The 12,386-nt window shown below is 38.1% G+C and overlaps 1 protein-coding gene across 1 annotated transcript in view; it reads left to right on the top strand.

Annotated features, from left to right (window-relative positions):
* Positions 1 to 12,151, top strand: part of MAP1LC3A (microtubule associated protein 1 light chain 3 alpha) — a 28,236-nt gene extending 16,085 nt beyond the window's left edge. The window contains exons 2-4 of the mRNA XM_034414021.3: positions 348 to 403; positions 9,554 to 9,660; positions 11,103 to 12,151. Coding sequence (XP_034269912.1) covers positions 348 to 403; positions 9,554 to 9,660; positions 11,103 to 11,265 — 326 coding nt within the window. The 3' untranslated portion in view covers positions 11,266 to 12,151. The remainder of the gene's footprint in view (positions 1 to 347; positions 404 to 9,553; positions 9,661 to 11,102) is intronic.
* The last annotated feature ends 235 nt before the right edge of the window (positions 12,152 to 12,386 follow it).

Here is a 12,386-nt window from a genome sequence, read left to right as displayed (position 1 = left end):
GTGTGAAGTGTAAATGGGGAGGGAGTAGTAAATTCACATCCTTGGTGAACAGGTCAAGGGGGCTTGTATTCAGATGGCTTAAACAATTGAACAATGTTGTTACTGGAATACTAAATATTCTTCTTTATAAGTATGACTGTATTATAAGTATTACTATAGTTACACTATGCCACTATATTTGGATTGGTAAGATTCATATGGGGTTTTTTTTTTAGTTAAAAAAAAACTGCTTAGATTCACCACTCCCTCTTCCATATTTTTTTCTGAGGTTTATAAAACTGTTAAATATATAGTAGGCAAGAAAATTATTTCAAATTCCTAAAATCAATTATGCTTCACTTTCACAGCGGATCGTTGTAAAGAGGTACAGCAGATCCGAGAACAGCATCCAAACAAAATTCCAGTAAGTAAAGATTATCTATGCTTTTAAATCAATTTATATAAATCCCTGAAACATAATAAGTGTCTTGTAGGTCATATGCCAGGATCATGAAGCATTTCCCTGTTTTTTTCCACGCTGACCATTTGATTGTATATATTGCTAAGTTTAGGGAGTAGCTTTATAAATGTTATTTTCTTTTTAACTGAGACTTTCTGCAAACCTGTTCAATCAGAGTCACATTACAATTGAATCCAGACTTTGGGGGACAGGAAGAGTGTTACCCAAGGGTAAAATGCTCCTGATTTGGACCGGATCACCAGATCTGGTAGCGATGGAGGCGGGTGGTTCGGAGACCCAGTAGCAAAAATCCCTGCCCCCTCCCCACATGCTCAGCTGAGCCACACAGTTATCAGAAGCTTTTTCTTTTAATTTTTAAAAGCATTTTTTCTACAACCTCTTCGGGCGAAAAAATGCTTTTAAAAGTAAAAAAAAAAAGCCTCTGATGATTGCGTGGCTCAGCTGGGATCATCAAATGATCCAGGCCGAGTTGCCTAATCAGCAGAGGCTTTTTTCTTTTAAATGCCTCTGACAATCCAAGCTGAGTTGCCTGATCAGCAGAGGCTTTTGAAAGCATTTTTTAACAACTTCTTGGCCGAAGAGGTTGTAGAAAAAATGGTTTTAAAAGAAAAAAGAATGGCCACGCCCACCCAGTCACATTACCCCCACTACCACCAAGCCACGCCCACAGAACCGGTAGTAACAAATTTTAGATTTCACCACTGGTGTTACCCCTGCAAGTTTCTGAAATATTTTACAGAAGAGTGGTGATTGGGATGGTGCCAAGCTATGACATTTGTCTCCTCTTACCAAGGCATATCTCATGCCAAGTTAAGAACGAAAAGGAAGATGTTGCTTTTGGCCAGTCTCCTAATGGGAGTAAGAGGTTTAGGCCAACTTTACTAACTCCTGTAATAAATCACCTCTTGTGATGATAGGGAGCAAAAAGCAAAACTGCTTGTCTGTTTATTACATGAGATGAACAGAAATATTTTGCCTTCCATAAGACTCGTCCCATAGGATCTCTCTTGCATCTGATTTAATTTTTCTTTTTGAGTTTTCCCTCCAAAAAATTTATTTGAGACTGGAATTTTTATTGCGTTATTATTCATATGTAAATATTCCATTGCTATAGTAATAACTGATTATGTATCATGTTTTGTTTATTACATTATGTTAATATATAAACATACTGGGAAGCACTAGATCCGCATAGTACAGGCTTGTCATCAATTATCCTCTTCCCCCCCCCCTTATTTTCCTTTATTGTTCTTAGGTAATAAAATAATTTAAGCTCCTCTTTCTTTTTTTCACTAGTCATACCCCAAAGGTTTTTATCCAAGGTAGAAAATTTCACAGCATGTTCTGCAAACTTTTTATTAATCAACAATTTAGTTACGTGAATATTAATCAAAAACTCAGTCATATCAATATTGCACAGAGATATCATGTAGAATGTGACAGTCAAAATAAGCATCCCAGGCTCATTTCTGGGCAAAAAGAGAACAAGAAATTAATGTAAAGAGATTGTCGTCTGGATATTTAATTTTAATGCTATGCCTCACTTTAAAATTAATGATGAAATAATTAAATGTAATGATGAAATTCTCTGTGTCAGTTACCCATCGAATATAGCATTTGTGTTTCAGCCAATATATTAGATAGGTGTGCCTTTGTTAATAGTATGAATCCTTCCCCCCAAAAAGTGCTCAATAATATACAGTAGCTCTTCTCTCAAATGATTGAAACATTCCCCCCCCCCCCAGCTCTCACATACTTCAGAAGCTGTTTCTGGCTGTCTTTGAAGTGCAGAGCTAAAGGGCTGTTCATGCTCATGCATGTACAGTAGAGATAGCTGGTAGCAGCTTTTGAAGCAGCTGTGCCAGTTAAAAAAAAAGATGCACCTGCTTTAACAATTTGAAAATAGATGCTGTGCAATCTGAAAGCCGCCTTTCAAAAGATTTGTCAGCCCTATTGAACAAATGGTAACTGGTTCATAATTATTTTAGAAGTATGCTTTATTTATTTATTCTCACCTTTATTATTTTTTGATAAATAACCCATAGCTGTGAACACAGCCTAATAGTCCTTCCTCCTCCTGTTTTCCCCACAACAACAACCTTGTGAGGTGGATTGGGCTGAGAGAGAGTAACTGGCCCAAAGTCACCCCTTTGGCTTTCATGCCTAAACTGGGACTAGAACTCACAGTCCCCCGTTTCTAGTGTGATGCCATAACCACTACAACTACTGGCTCTTTTCTTTATTTTTGCTGCTCATTTTCAGTACTGTTTATATGTTTTACAATTTTAAATATATAAATATATAATTTCTCTGTAAGCTGCTTTTAGTGTACAGTGGGCAGAATACAGTGGTACCTCAGTACCTGTCGGTAATTCGTTCTGGAAAACACGACAAATACTAAAACCGATGAGTACCGAGAAAACCACGTGACTTACCATGTGATCCATGGTTTTGGCCTGAAGAAATAGTGAGTCATGAGGCAGCCGACTTCAGCAAGTTATTCCTTGCACATTGACTATCAAGAGAAAGATGAGTGCCAGGACATGTTTTCTGCTTCAAAATGTGTCAAACATCAAATTTAATGATCTTTGGAGCAGTCAAGTGCCAAGTATGACTGTACCAGTTAAGAAAAATAAAATAAATAAAAATTTCCAAACAACTTGATTTATGTTAGGGCTGTGTTGCAGATCACAATTCACATATCAGGCATTTACTGATATGTGAGTTTACTGATTTACAGTAGCACATGGTTTAATTGTTTTGAAATGGTTTTAATACTTTACCTCCTTAAGTGACTGAAAACACATTAAGAAATCTTAGAATTTTTATAAGTGTCTCTCTCACTTGCAACCCTTAGCATTCCCACCAACCTCTCCAATGCAAGGTGAATAGGAAAAGCTAAAATTATGCCTTTGTTAAAACTTGAATTGTTGTTTGAATACAGCCCTGAAGCATCTACTTCACTACCTGTTCTGACCTGGGCTCCCTTAAAAAGCAGGAAGTAGAGTCTTGGTCCTGGCAAAACCTCTTTTATTTACACAACTGTGAATTACTTTCATTCACAGTCAGCAAGGCCTGTCCAAACAGTCTTTCAGAGGAATATTTATCAACACACCTTATCTCGTTTGGCAAGCTGCCACGTAACTTGTTTCTAAACAAGGCAAAACTTGGTACAGAGTCTCTAGAGTCACAGAACGAACGAATGAACTAATCGTTTCCTGCAAAAGCCCCCTCCCCGTTCGTTCCTCTTTTGCTTCCCATGGGAGGGGCCAATCATCTCCAAGGTGTGGCTTTATTCCCAAACCGACCCTGCTTTCTTAGTTTTTCTAAGAAAACTAGTTTCCTCTGTCTTCGTGTCTGGGCATGCACACACTGGGAATGGGCTCCAGCTGTTCCTCTGCCTCACTGTTGTCGAGCTCTCTCTCTCTGCCTCCGATGCAGAGCCCTCGTCCAAGCTTTCCCCAGCCCCCAGGATTGGCCCATGTTACTCCCCAACCTCCTCACTGTCCTACTCTGCTGCCAGCTCCCCTGGCCGCCGGCAGGCTACAACACTACCTTACAATCAACTGATAGAGCTAGCTTCCTCCAATTTCTTTTGTTCCAACTTAGGTAAAGAATATGTTATAAACATAGGCAATGGTTAGAAGAGACAAGCAAGAGAGCAAGAAGGGGAAAATGATAAACTTGTACAAAAAGCTTGTATTGTGATGTCACCGTGTATGTTTCATTATTTTGATGTGGGTCTGTGTGCTGTTGAATTGTATCTAAATTGCATATCTTGCCTCTAGCCTTGATTTCTTTTCTAATCACCTGATACTAAGAAGCTGACTTCCATGCAAAGAAGCTATGAAAATTTCTGGATTACAAATTAGGTTGGGGGTCTCTAGCGGTATTTGCCAGATTTTAGATCCTGATTCAAGAGCAGATACACTGGAGTTAAAAGTTTATGAGTGAATTCAGGATGAGATTCTTTTCAGCAGCTGATCTATCACAGGTTTGCTGTATTAAGTTCTCTCCAAGTGTCAGATGTCATACACCTGATACTGAGTCCAAGAAACCTGCCAATTTACATGTGAAGCAGATGTGAATAACTTGGGAGGAAAATAAGGTGAAAGTTTTTCCTGCTTCTGTTTAAAAAATTAGTCAGATTGTGCCATTTTTATTAATAATGGTAGAAGTAATAGAAATGAAGGAATTAAACCCAAATTCCACATTTAAACAAACTTCCGTACTGGAGAAGGGAAATGAGGTGAATGCTGTTGGGTGTAATTCCAGTCCAGCTTTCTTGCTAGCAAATGGTAAGGGGAGAGATAGATTAGGAATTCATTTTTAAGATTTTCTGGATGCTAAACTTGATCTGAAACTCACAACCCCAGAGGAGGTGACACCAAAGCTTCTGCTGTACTTCAAAATAATCTTCTTTAATGCCTGAAGTGATTCAGCACTATATTTTCTCCTTCTCTTATTAATTTTAGTTCCCCCACTTTCCAATTCCTGTCTCCCTGCAGGGTCTCAGGACCACACAATCTTTGCCTAAATATATGTTGGTAGACGGCTGATTTTAGAAGAATTACAGACATCTTATGCTGCCTAAAATGAGCCACAGGGGCATGGGGGGGGGAGAGATTTTAAAAACATCACAATCTTGTCTATGCCTTTTGGAAACAGCTTTGTCACAACTTTTGCAGTCATTCACATATTTTTTTTAGTTTTGTAATTGTTTGCTTGAAAGAAATATGCCCACTTTAGGTATAAAAAGGAATAAAAATAACTGTTCTTTTTCAGTTTTGCTCATTTCTGGGGCGGACAATTCACAAACATCAAAATACAAACACGGAGGACTGAAGGTTAACACTATTGAGTCAATTGGTTAAAAAGCTGCAGCTGCTTATAGCTTAGACTTCTCTGGCTACAAGCCACATGTGCATAAAACTCAGTGGCTCCTTTTTTGGCCCTATGAATTGTTGCTATGTAGTTTCTTCTGATTTTGACCATAGGGGGCAAAGGACTGCGTCTCACACTCTCCTACTTTGGTTCTAGTTCAGAGTACGAATTCCATGGTTTCTTTTGAGAAAAGAGCAGCATCATGCAGCAATCTGCTACATATTTAGGGTTAGGTTTTATTTGGCTCCAAGTGTAACCTAGGTGTTCCTAGGAAAGGATGGCAGTGTTCTGATAATATCTTTATAGTCCTATCTTGAGCCACGGTGGTGCAGTGATTAGAGTGCAGTATTCCAGGCTATCTCTGCTGACTGCCAGCTGACTGCAGTTTGAATCTCAGCAGGCTCAGTCTTCCATCCTTCCAAGGTGGGTAAAATGTGGACCCAGATTGTTGGGGGCAATATAAACCACTTAAAGAGGGCATTGTAAAGCGGTATATACTGCTAAGTCTAAATACTATTGTTATTGCTATCTAAAAGTATGAGGTTCCCACTGCCCAAGGAAAGCTGCTTATTTGGATGCCTTTAGCGGTTCACAGAGCAAACAAAAATAAAATAACAAAAGTTTTATAATTAGGGGAATAGAAACCATTGATATTAAGCTGCATATTGTATAAACTGTATAGTTAAGCCACAATTTTGACAACCATGAATTGTTGAATAGTCCCACAGTTGTTTAGCCTAATATGGTTGTTTAGAGATGCTAAACCATCATTCATGCACTTCAAAACACAGCAGCTACATTTATACATCATTGTGGCTAAGCCAGAATTAAGCAGGTCATGTTATGTGTTTGTGTGCGCGCGCACACACACACATGCATACCTTCAAATCAGTGTTGATTCTTAGCAATTACTTGGACTAGTCCTTGCAGTTTTATTGGCACGACTTCAGAAGTGGTTTGCCATTGCTTCCTTCCTATGGCTAAGAGTGAGTGACTGGCCCAAGACCACCAGCTGGTTTTGTGCCTAAGGAGGAGTAGAACTCAAGAATTTCCCAGTTTCCAATCTGATGCTTTATCCTCTATACCAAACTACCCAAGGCAGTGGAAAAGATCGATATATATTCCAGTATGAAAAATCGAATACTAAATAATTGTTTTTATCTCACATCCTAGTAAAATAACGCTCAAAGTTTTGAAATCCAGGCTTCACGAAGGTTGTATATTGTCTCCCTATTCTTTGAACTTATATGGAGAATATATTATGAGAAACATTGTTTTAGAATAAATAAAAATTGAAGTCAAAGTTGATAAAGTTTCAGCAACTTCAAATATGCTGATGACCTCAGCTGAGAGCTAGAAATTAGGAAGATTTTTAAAAAGTTGATAATAAAAAGATGAAGGTTGCTCTTTCCAGTTGTGTCTGACTGTTTCTTGGCTGAGGGAGCCAGCTTTGTCTGAAGAAAATTTCCATGGTCATGTGGCCAGCATGGCTATAGGCAAAGGCACAGAGAACGCTGTTATCTTCCCACCAATTAATCTATTTAAAAGTACCTATTAATTAAATAGCACCTATTAATCTATTTGCATTTGCATGCTTTCGAACAGAAGCTCACCCCATTGTGCGGCACTTGGGTCTCAAACCTCGGCTTTCAGATTTTCAGCGGACAAGAATGGTGTCTTTAACCACTGAGTCATAGCTCCGAAAGCAGTTTTCTTGCCAATATTAAAACAAAAAACCCTCTAAGATCATCATGTCAATAGGTTGGCAGGTCAATGCAGACAGATGAAGAAATGGAAGTAGTAGCAGACCCTGTTTCTTCCCAGGCTCAAAAATTCACAGCAATGGTAATTGTACAATAGCCACCCAGCCAAAGACAGCTCTGCTTCTTAGACAGTAAGGGAGACATCAAGACAAAACATTAATATGTGACATCACACTAACAACAGTACATGTTGTCAAGGCCATGGTTTTTCCAGTTTTGATATTTAGCTGTGCAAATATGAACAAAGAAAAATATAGAATAGAATAGAATAGAATAGAATAGAATAGAATAGAATAGAATAGAATAGAATAGAATTTTTTATTGGCCAAGTGTGATTGGACACACAAGGAAATTGTCTTGGTGCATATGCTTTCGGAGTACATAAAAGAAAAGATACGTTCATCAAGAATCATAAGGTACAACACTTAATGATAGTGCCTCTGATACGCGATATTGAGAATACCTTAGATTACATGAAAATAAATAATTCAATATTAGATTAAGTAAAACCATATTACTCAGTGAAAGCATTAATAATGAAGCTAAAGCTTAATCCTTTTGGATACATAATGGGAAGGCAAGTGTCACTGGAGAAGACACTGCTTGGGAAAATGAGGGCCAACTGAAAAAGAAGCTTACAGGGGACAGAGAGGTGGCTAGATGATCTCACTGACAGCTGAAGCGAAGCCTAAATTTACAACTGAAAGAAGCAATTAAGAGTAACCTATGTATCCAAAGCTCCCCATACAGCCCCAATACAGGTGAGTGATTAACTGTCTCCTTTGTGTGATAATGGGGAGTGTCAAAACAAATGACAGTCCTCTTTAATATTGCACAGAATTAAGCAACTGTTTGTATATTGCCTATAGCACTTAAGTTTCCTTTTTCTTTTGAAATAAAGAGTGCAGCTGCAAGCATTGTATATCTTTGGTGGCCTGATTAAGAATTGGCATATAAATAGTCAGCACCTTTGATAGGTAGGTAAGCACAGTTAATGTATATGGATTACAACAATAGACAGGAAGAATTGTGAAAAGAGCAAGATTAGCAAACAATTTAGCTGGTAAGATATAGCAAAGGAATATAAGCAGACATAGCAAAAGAAAAAGAGACAATCATTATATATTCGTTTTTTCCATAGTGAAAGGAACACAAAACTGAATATGAAGAACTAGGATATCAGTGGGAAAATAAGGCTTAAACTTGGCTTTCCATCATGAGTGTTGCTGAACAAGTGTCTGTCATTCCAAAGTGAGAAAGTACTTTCTATTTTGTGTCACATTTCCATGTGTTACTATCATGGAATACAGTTTCTGCTCCCCAATATCATGTGGCTGAAATGCAGATGTTTGAAGAAAACCCCCTAAATGCAAGGAGTTTACGTAACTAGGACCTCTGAATAACCATTAGGATTATATAGAACTAACCTGGGTGAGCATCTGCATTCATGTAGGGATTCTTCAGCCATCTATATTCAAAGGTAGACTTTGATGATCATACAGTATGCTGTCAGGCTATGGCTAGAAGTCACACTTTTGAGTAAGAAGTTGCTTATTGCAGAATTTTAATTTGGCCTTAAATATATTTTATTGTACGAGAAACAGATTTCTGGGTTTTAGTTTTATTGAGCTCATCATGGAAGTTTTTCTTTCTATGATCACACAATAAGGAAGTGCTAATAATGATAAAGCAAAATTATGATATGGCTTTGAGTTTTGGCATTCCTTTTGACTAGTCAATTTTCATAGGACAAATTCCTTGTGTGTCAAATCACACTTGGCCAATAAAGAATTCTATTCTATTCTATTCTATTCTAGTCTAGTCTAGTCTAGTCTAGTCTATCTAGTCTAGTCTAGTCTAGTCTAGTCTAGTCTATTTATTCTATTTATTCTATTTATTCTAACCTACCCTACCCTACCCTACCCTGCCCTGCCCTACCCTACCCTACCCTATTCTATAGTATACCATCTTTCTCTAGTAGATGCTTGAAAACCATATTAATTGCTCATTTTCTGCTGATGGAAAACAGTGCTGCTTTCCTTTTTACAGACTCTACATCATTATTAATGAGAGCTTTTACAAACTTGCTGCATTAATCAGCTCAGTAATACAGCACCTGCACCTCCTTCAAAGCACCTCTTGGGACCCTTAGATTTTTTTTTTAATGTAAAATATCAAAATGTTTCAAATCTCACGAGACCACTGGATGTTGCTTATTTTGTGTTCTCATTTGAAATTTAATTAGATTTTGAGTGCGAACTTCAACATATCACAAGATAATTTGGAAGAAACCTGTTTTAAAAAGGACACGATTCTCTGTCTTAATTGTCTGGATCCGAAAAATTGTTATTTGTTCACCAATAATGTTTGCTGCCTTAAAAAGAATTGATTTTTGATTTTGCTGGGCAGGAAAGAATCTGACGGCACCACATTTCTTCCTTACTAGGTCATTATTGAGAGATACAAAGGGGAGAAGCAGCTACCTGTTCTGGATAAGACCAAATTTCTAGTTCCTGATCATGTCAATATGAGTGAATTGGTAAAAATAATCCGGTGAGTGAAATACTTCAAAGCAACTGTGATTTGCTTTTTGATACCATATGACCAAGGAGCATCTTTCTTTTTGAGTAGAATAGTGCTACAATTTCGTTGCCTATGGCAGGGATCTCCAAGCTTGGCAACTTTTAAGACTTGTGGACTTCAGCTCCCAGAATTCCTCAGCCAACCTAGTGTTAAAGTTGCCAGGTTTGGAGACCCCCAGCCTATGGTATGAAAGCAACTTCTCTTTTGTTGTGGAGCACCTTGCCTTTTTAACTATCTCCTCATTCACCCAGAAGAAGGGAACCCTGCTCAAGTCATGGAAAGATTTGGGGGGCAGAAGTTTAGAGTGGCAGGGATTAGAATGACTAAGAGTGTTCCCAAATGTACAGGCTGGTTTTAGACAATTTGAACTCAGCAAAGTAAAACACATTCCCAATTACAGATGGGAAAAGTCCATAATTCTTTGCCTGCTGCTGTACAGGTATATAGATAGTTGTTTGGAAGATATTACCCACCCAAGCCAACCTCAGTTGGTTCCCAAAGTAATATTACAAGGATTATAATGACAATTCTGCCTTCCATGAAGATGGGTAGTAGACTTGGAGATTAGATAACCCTGCATTGAGGATGCAGATTTGCAGTACCTCTTATCTGCATTTGGACAAATTCACTGGCCTGCAGTTATCGAGATGCAGTTATCAAATCAGAAGTATATCAAATTTCTGCCTCTTCCCTGAAACTGCACTTTTTTTAGAATTAAAAGAGCTTCATAGCTCCATAGTCATTATTTGGATTAGCTCTTGCTGCAACTGTGTGCAAATCACACAGGATGCTTTGGAGGCCCTCCAAGATGACTAATGCGTGTGGCAGAGACACATGGACGGGTAAAGCAAGGCAGCAGATATATTTTGCAAGGCTTCCATCATTATGTGGGATAGAAATTTGAGCGCTTGAAAATGTCAGTGTCCAAAGTGGGAGTAAACTATAGAACGAAAAGGGTAAAGCACCCTTGAGCAATCTGAACCTCACCAATGCCACTCCCTCAATCTCTGGGAATGGCAATCCCGACACATTCTGAAGGCAGCATTATTGGGAAATCAATTTCAAATAAGCATACTGTCTTCAGGATGTGTTGGGACTGCCATTCCCATTTAAATATCTTGTTAAGATGCTCTTGTTAACATTAATACTGACCTGCTGTGTAGCCTACATTATGAAGATTTAAAAAAAAACACAAGCAAATTAGAAAAAGAAAGAAAACTTAGCAGGGCAGATTTATTAAATGGATGATAGAACATGTAATAAAATAGCACTGGAACGCCTGTTAGTTTTTAGACATTTGTGGTATTGGTGCCCCATATCTTGTTCATTTATTTAACTAGAATTAACTCTGCTTGCTCCATTATGCTCCTATTTTAACTCAGTCTCAATAATTGCCTTCTGTACCTTCTCAGGCGCCGGCTACAGCTGAATCCAACCCAGGCTTTCTTCCTATTGGTGAACCAGCACAGCATGGTGAGCGTTTCCACCCCAATCTCTGAGATCTATGAGCAAGAGAAGGATGAAGATGGCTTCCTCTACATGGTCTATGCCTCACAGGAAACCTTTGGGTATTGAGTGTCACCACCAGAGAACTAATCCCAAACTGTCGCAGCAACATCTCTGCCTCCTCACTGCACCCCACCTTGGCAAACCCTGTGCAGAGAGAAGCTTTTGGTCCAGGAGCAGCCTGGAAGCGATCGTGTTCCTCCAATTTCATAGCGCATCAGACCAAGATAATTCAGTGTGTAGGTGTGTGAGACCCATAAATCTCTGTTTGCATTGCCTCTTGTCTTTTATGATTGCTATACATTGTCTCCCATCTTGTTCACGCAGGTGTGTTTGCTCTCTCTTTCATATTATGTCTTCTTTCTTACTCCAATGCCAAATTGATGGAGCCCCTGGCAGTCTGGCAAATAAACTGTTTTCCTCACTTTTTAAAGCAAGGGATGTATTTGTTCTGCTATTAAAGGGCAGAAAATCAAAACAAAAATAAATTACTATAACTTTTATTGGGGTTTTATTGGAGTTTTGAGTTATTGATTCTTGGTGCTACACAATAGATGTAGGCATCTTTTCCAGTATTTTCCAAAAAAATATATCTTTTAAGTTTATTATCTTTAAGCACGACGGGGATTATAATTTGCTTGTATGACGTAGCCTTTAAAAAGAAATCTTATGCTTTTTTGCACTTTAAAATGTTGTAAAAGTGAGAATGAAAGTAGCTTAATTTCACAAAGGTGTCGTATTCTGTGCTATTTCTGACAATGTTTCTATTTGCATTTTATAAGGTTTATTTTTCAAAAGCCAGTCTTTTTTTCCCCTTTTTTTGCTCTTAATGCATGCATTTCCCCCCCTATTTTAATCCCATTGTGGCAAACAGGCCATATGACTCAAGGAATGTATTGATTTATATTGCTATTTTACCTGGTTATTTTATTAAAAAAACCTATGATACCAAAAAGTGTGTATGACAGAGGAAAAAGATCTGCCCAGCCAAATCTATATAATTATCTATATAAATAAAGATAAATTAAAATTCTCTTCTGATGGAAACTAGTTTCCCTGCCCTGAACTCATCATCACATTAGCATATCTCTGAAGTTAAGGGACTGGCCTTGAAAAAAAAGTGGTCCCTATATCAGGTTTTCTTTGATTTTACTGCTATGATGCAGATAGACTGTCCATATTCTACTAAT

Source organism: Pantherophis guttatus, chromosome 3, assembly GCF_059756535.1.
Source record: "Pantherophis guttatus breed Tessera chromosome 3, ASM5975653v1, whole genome shotgun sequence".
In the NCBI taxonomy this organism is placed as follows: domain Eukaryota; kingdom Metazoa; phylum Chordata; class Lepidosauria; order Squamata; family Colubridae; genus Pantherophis; species Pantherophis guttatus.
This window is presented reverse-complemented; position numbering and strand designations above follow the sequence as displayed.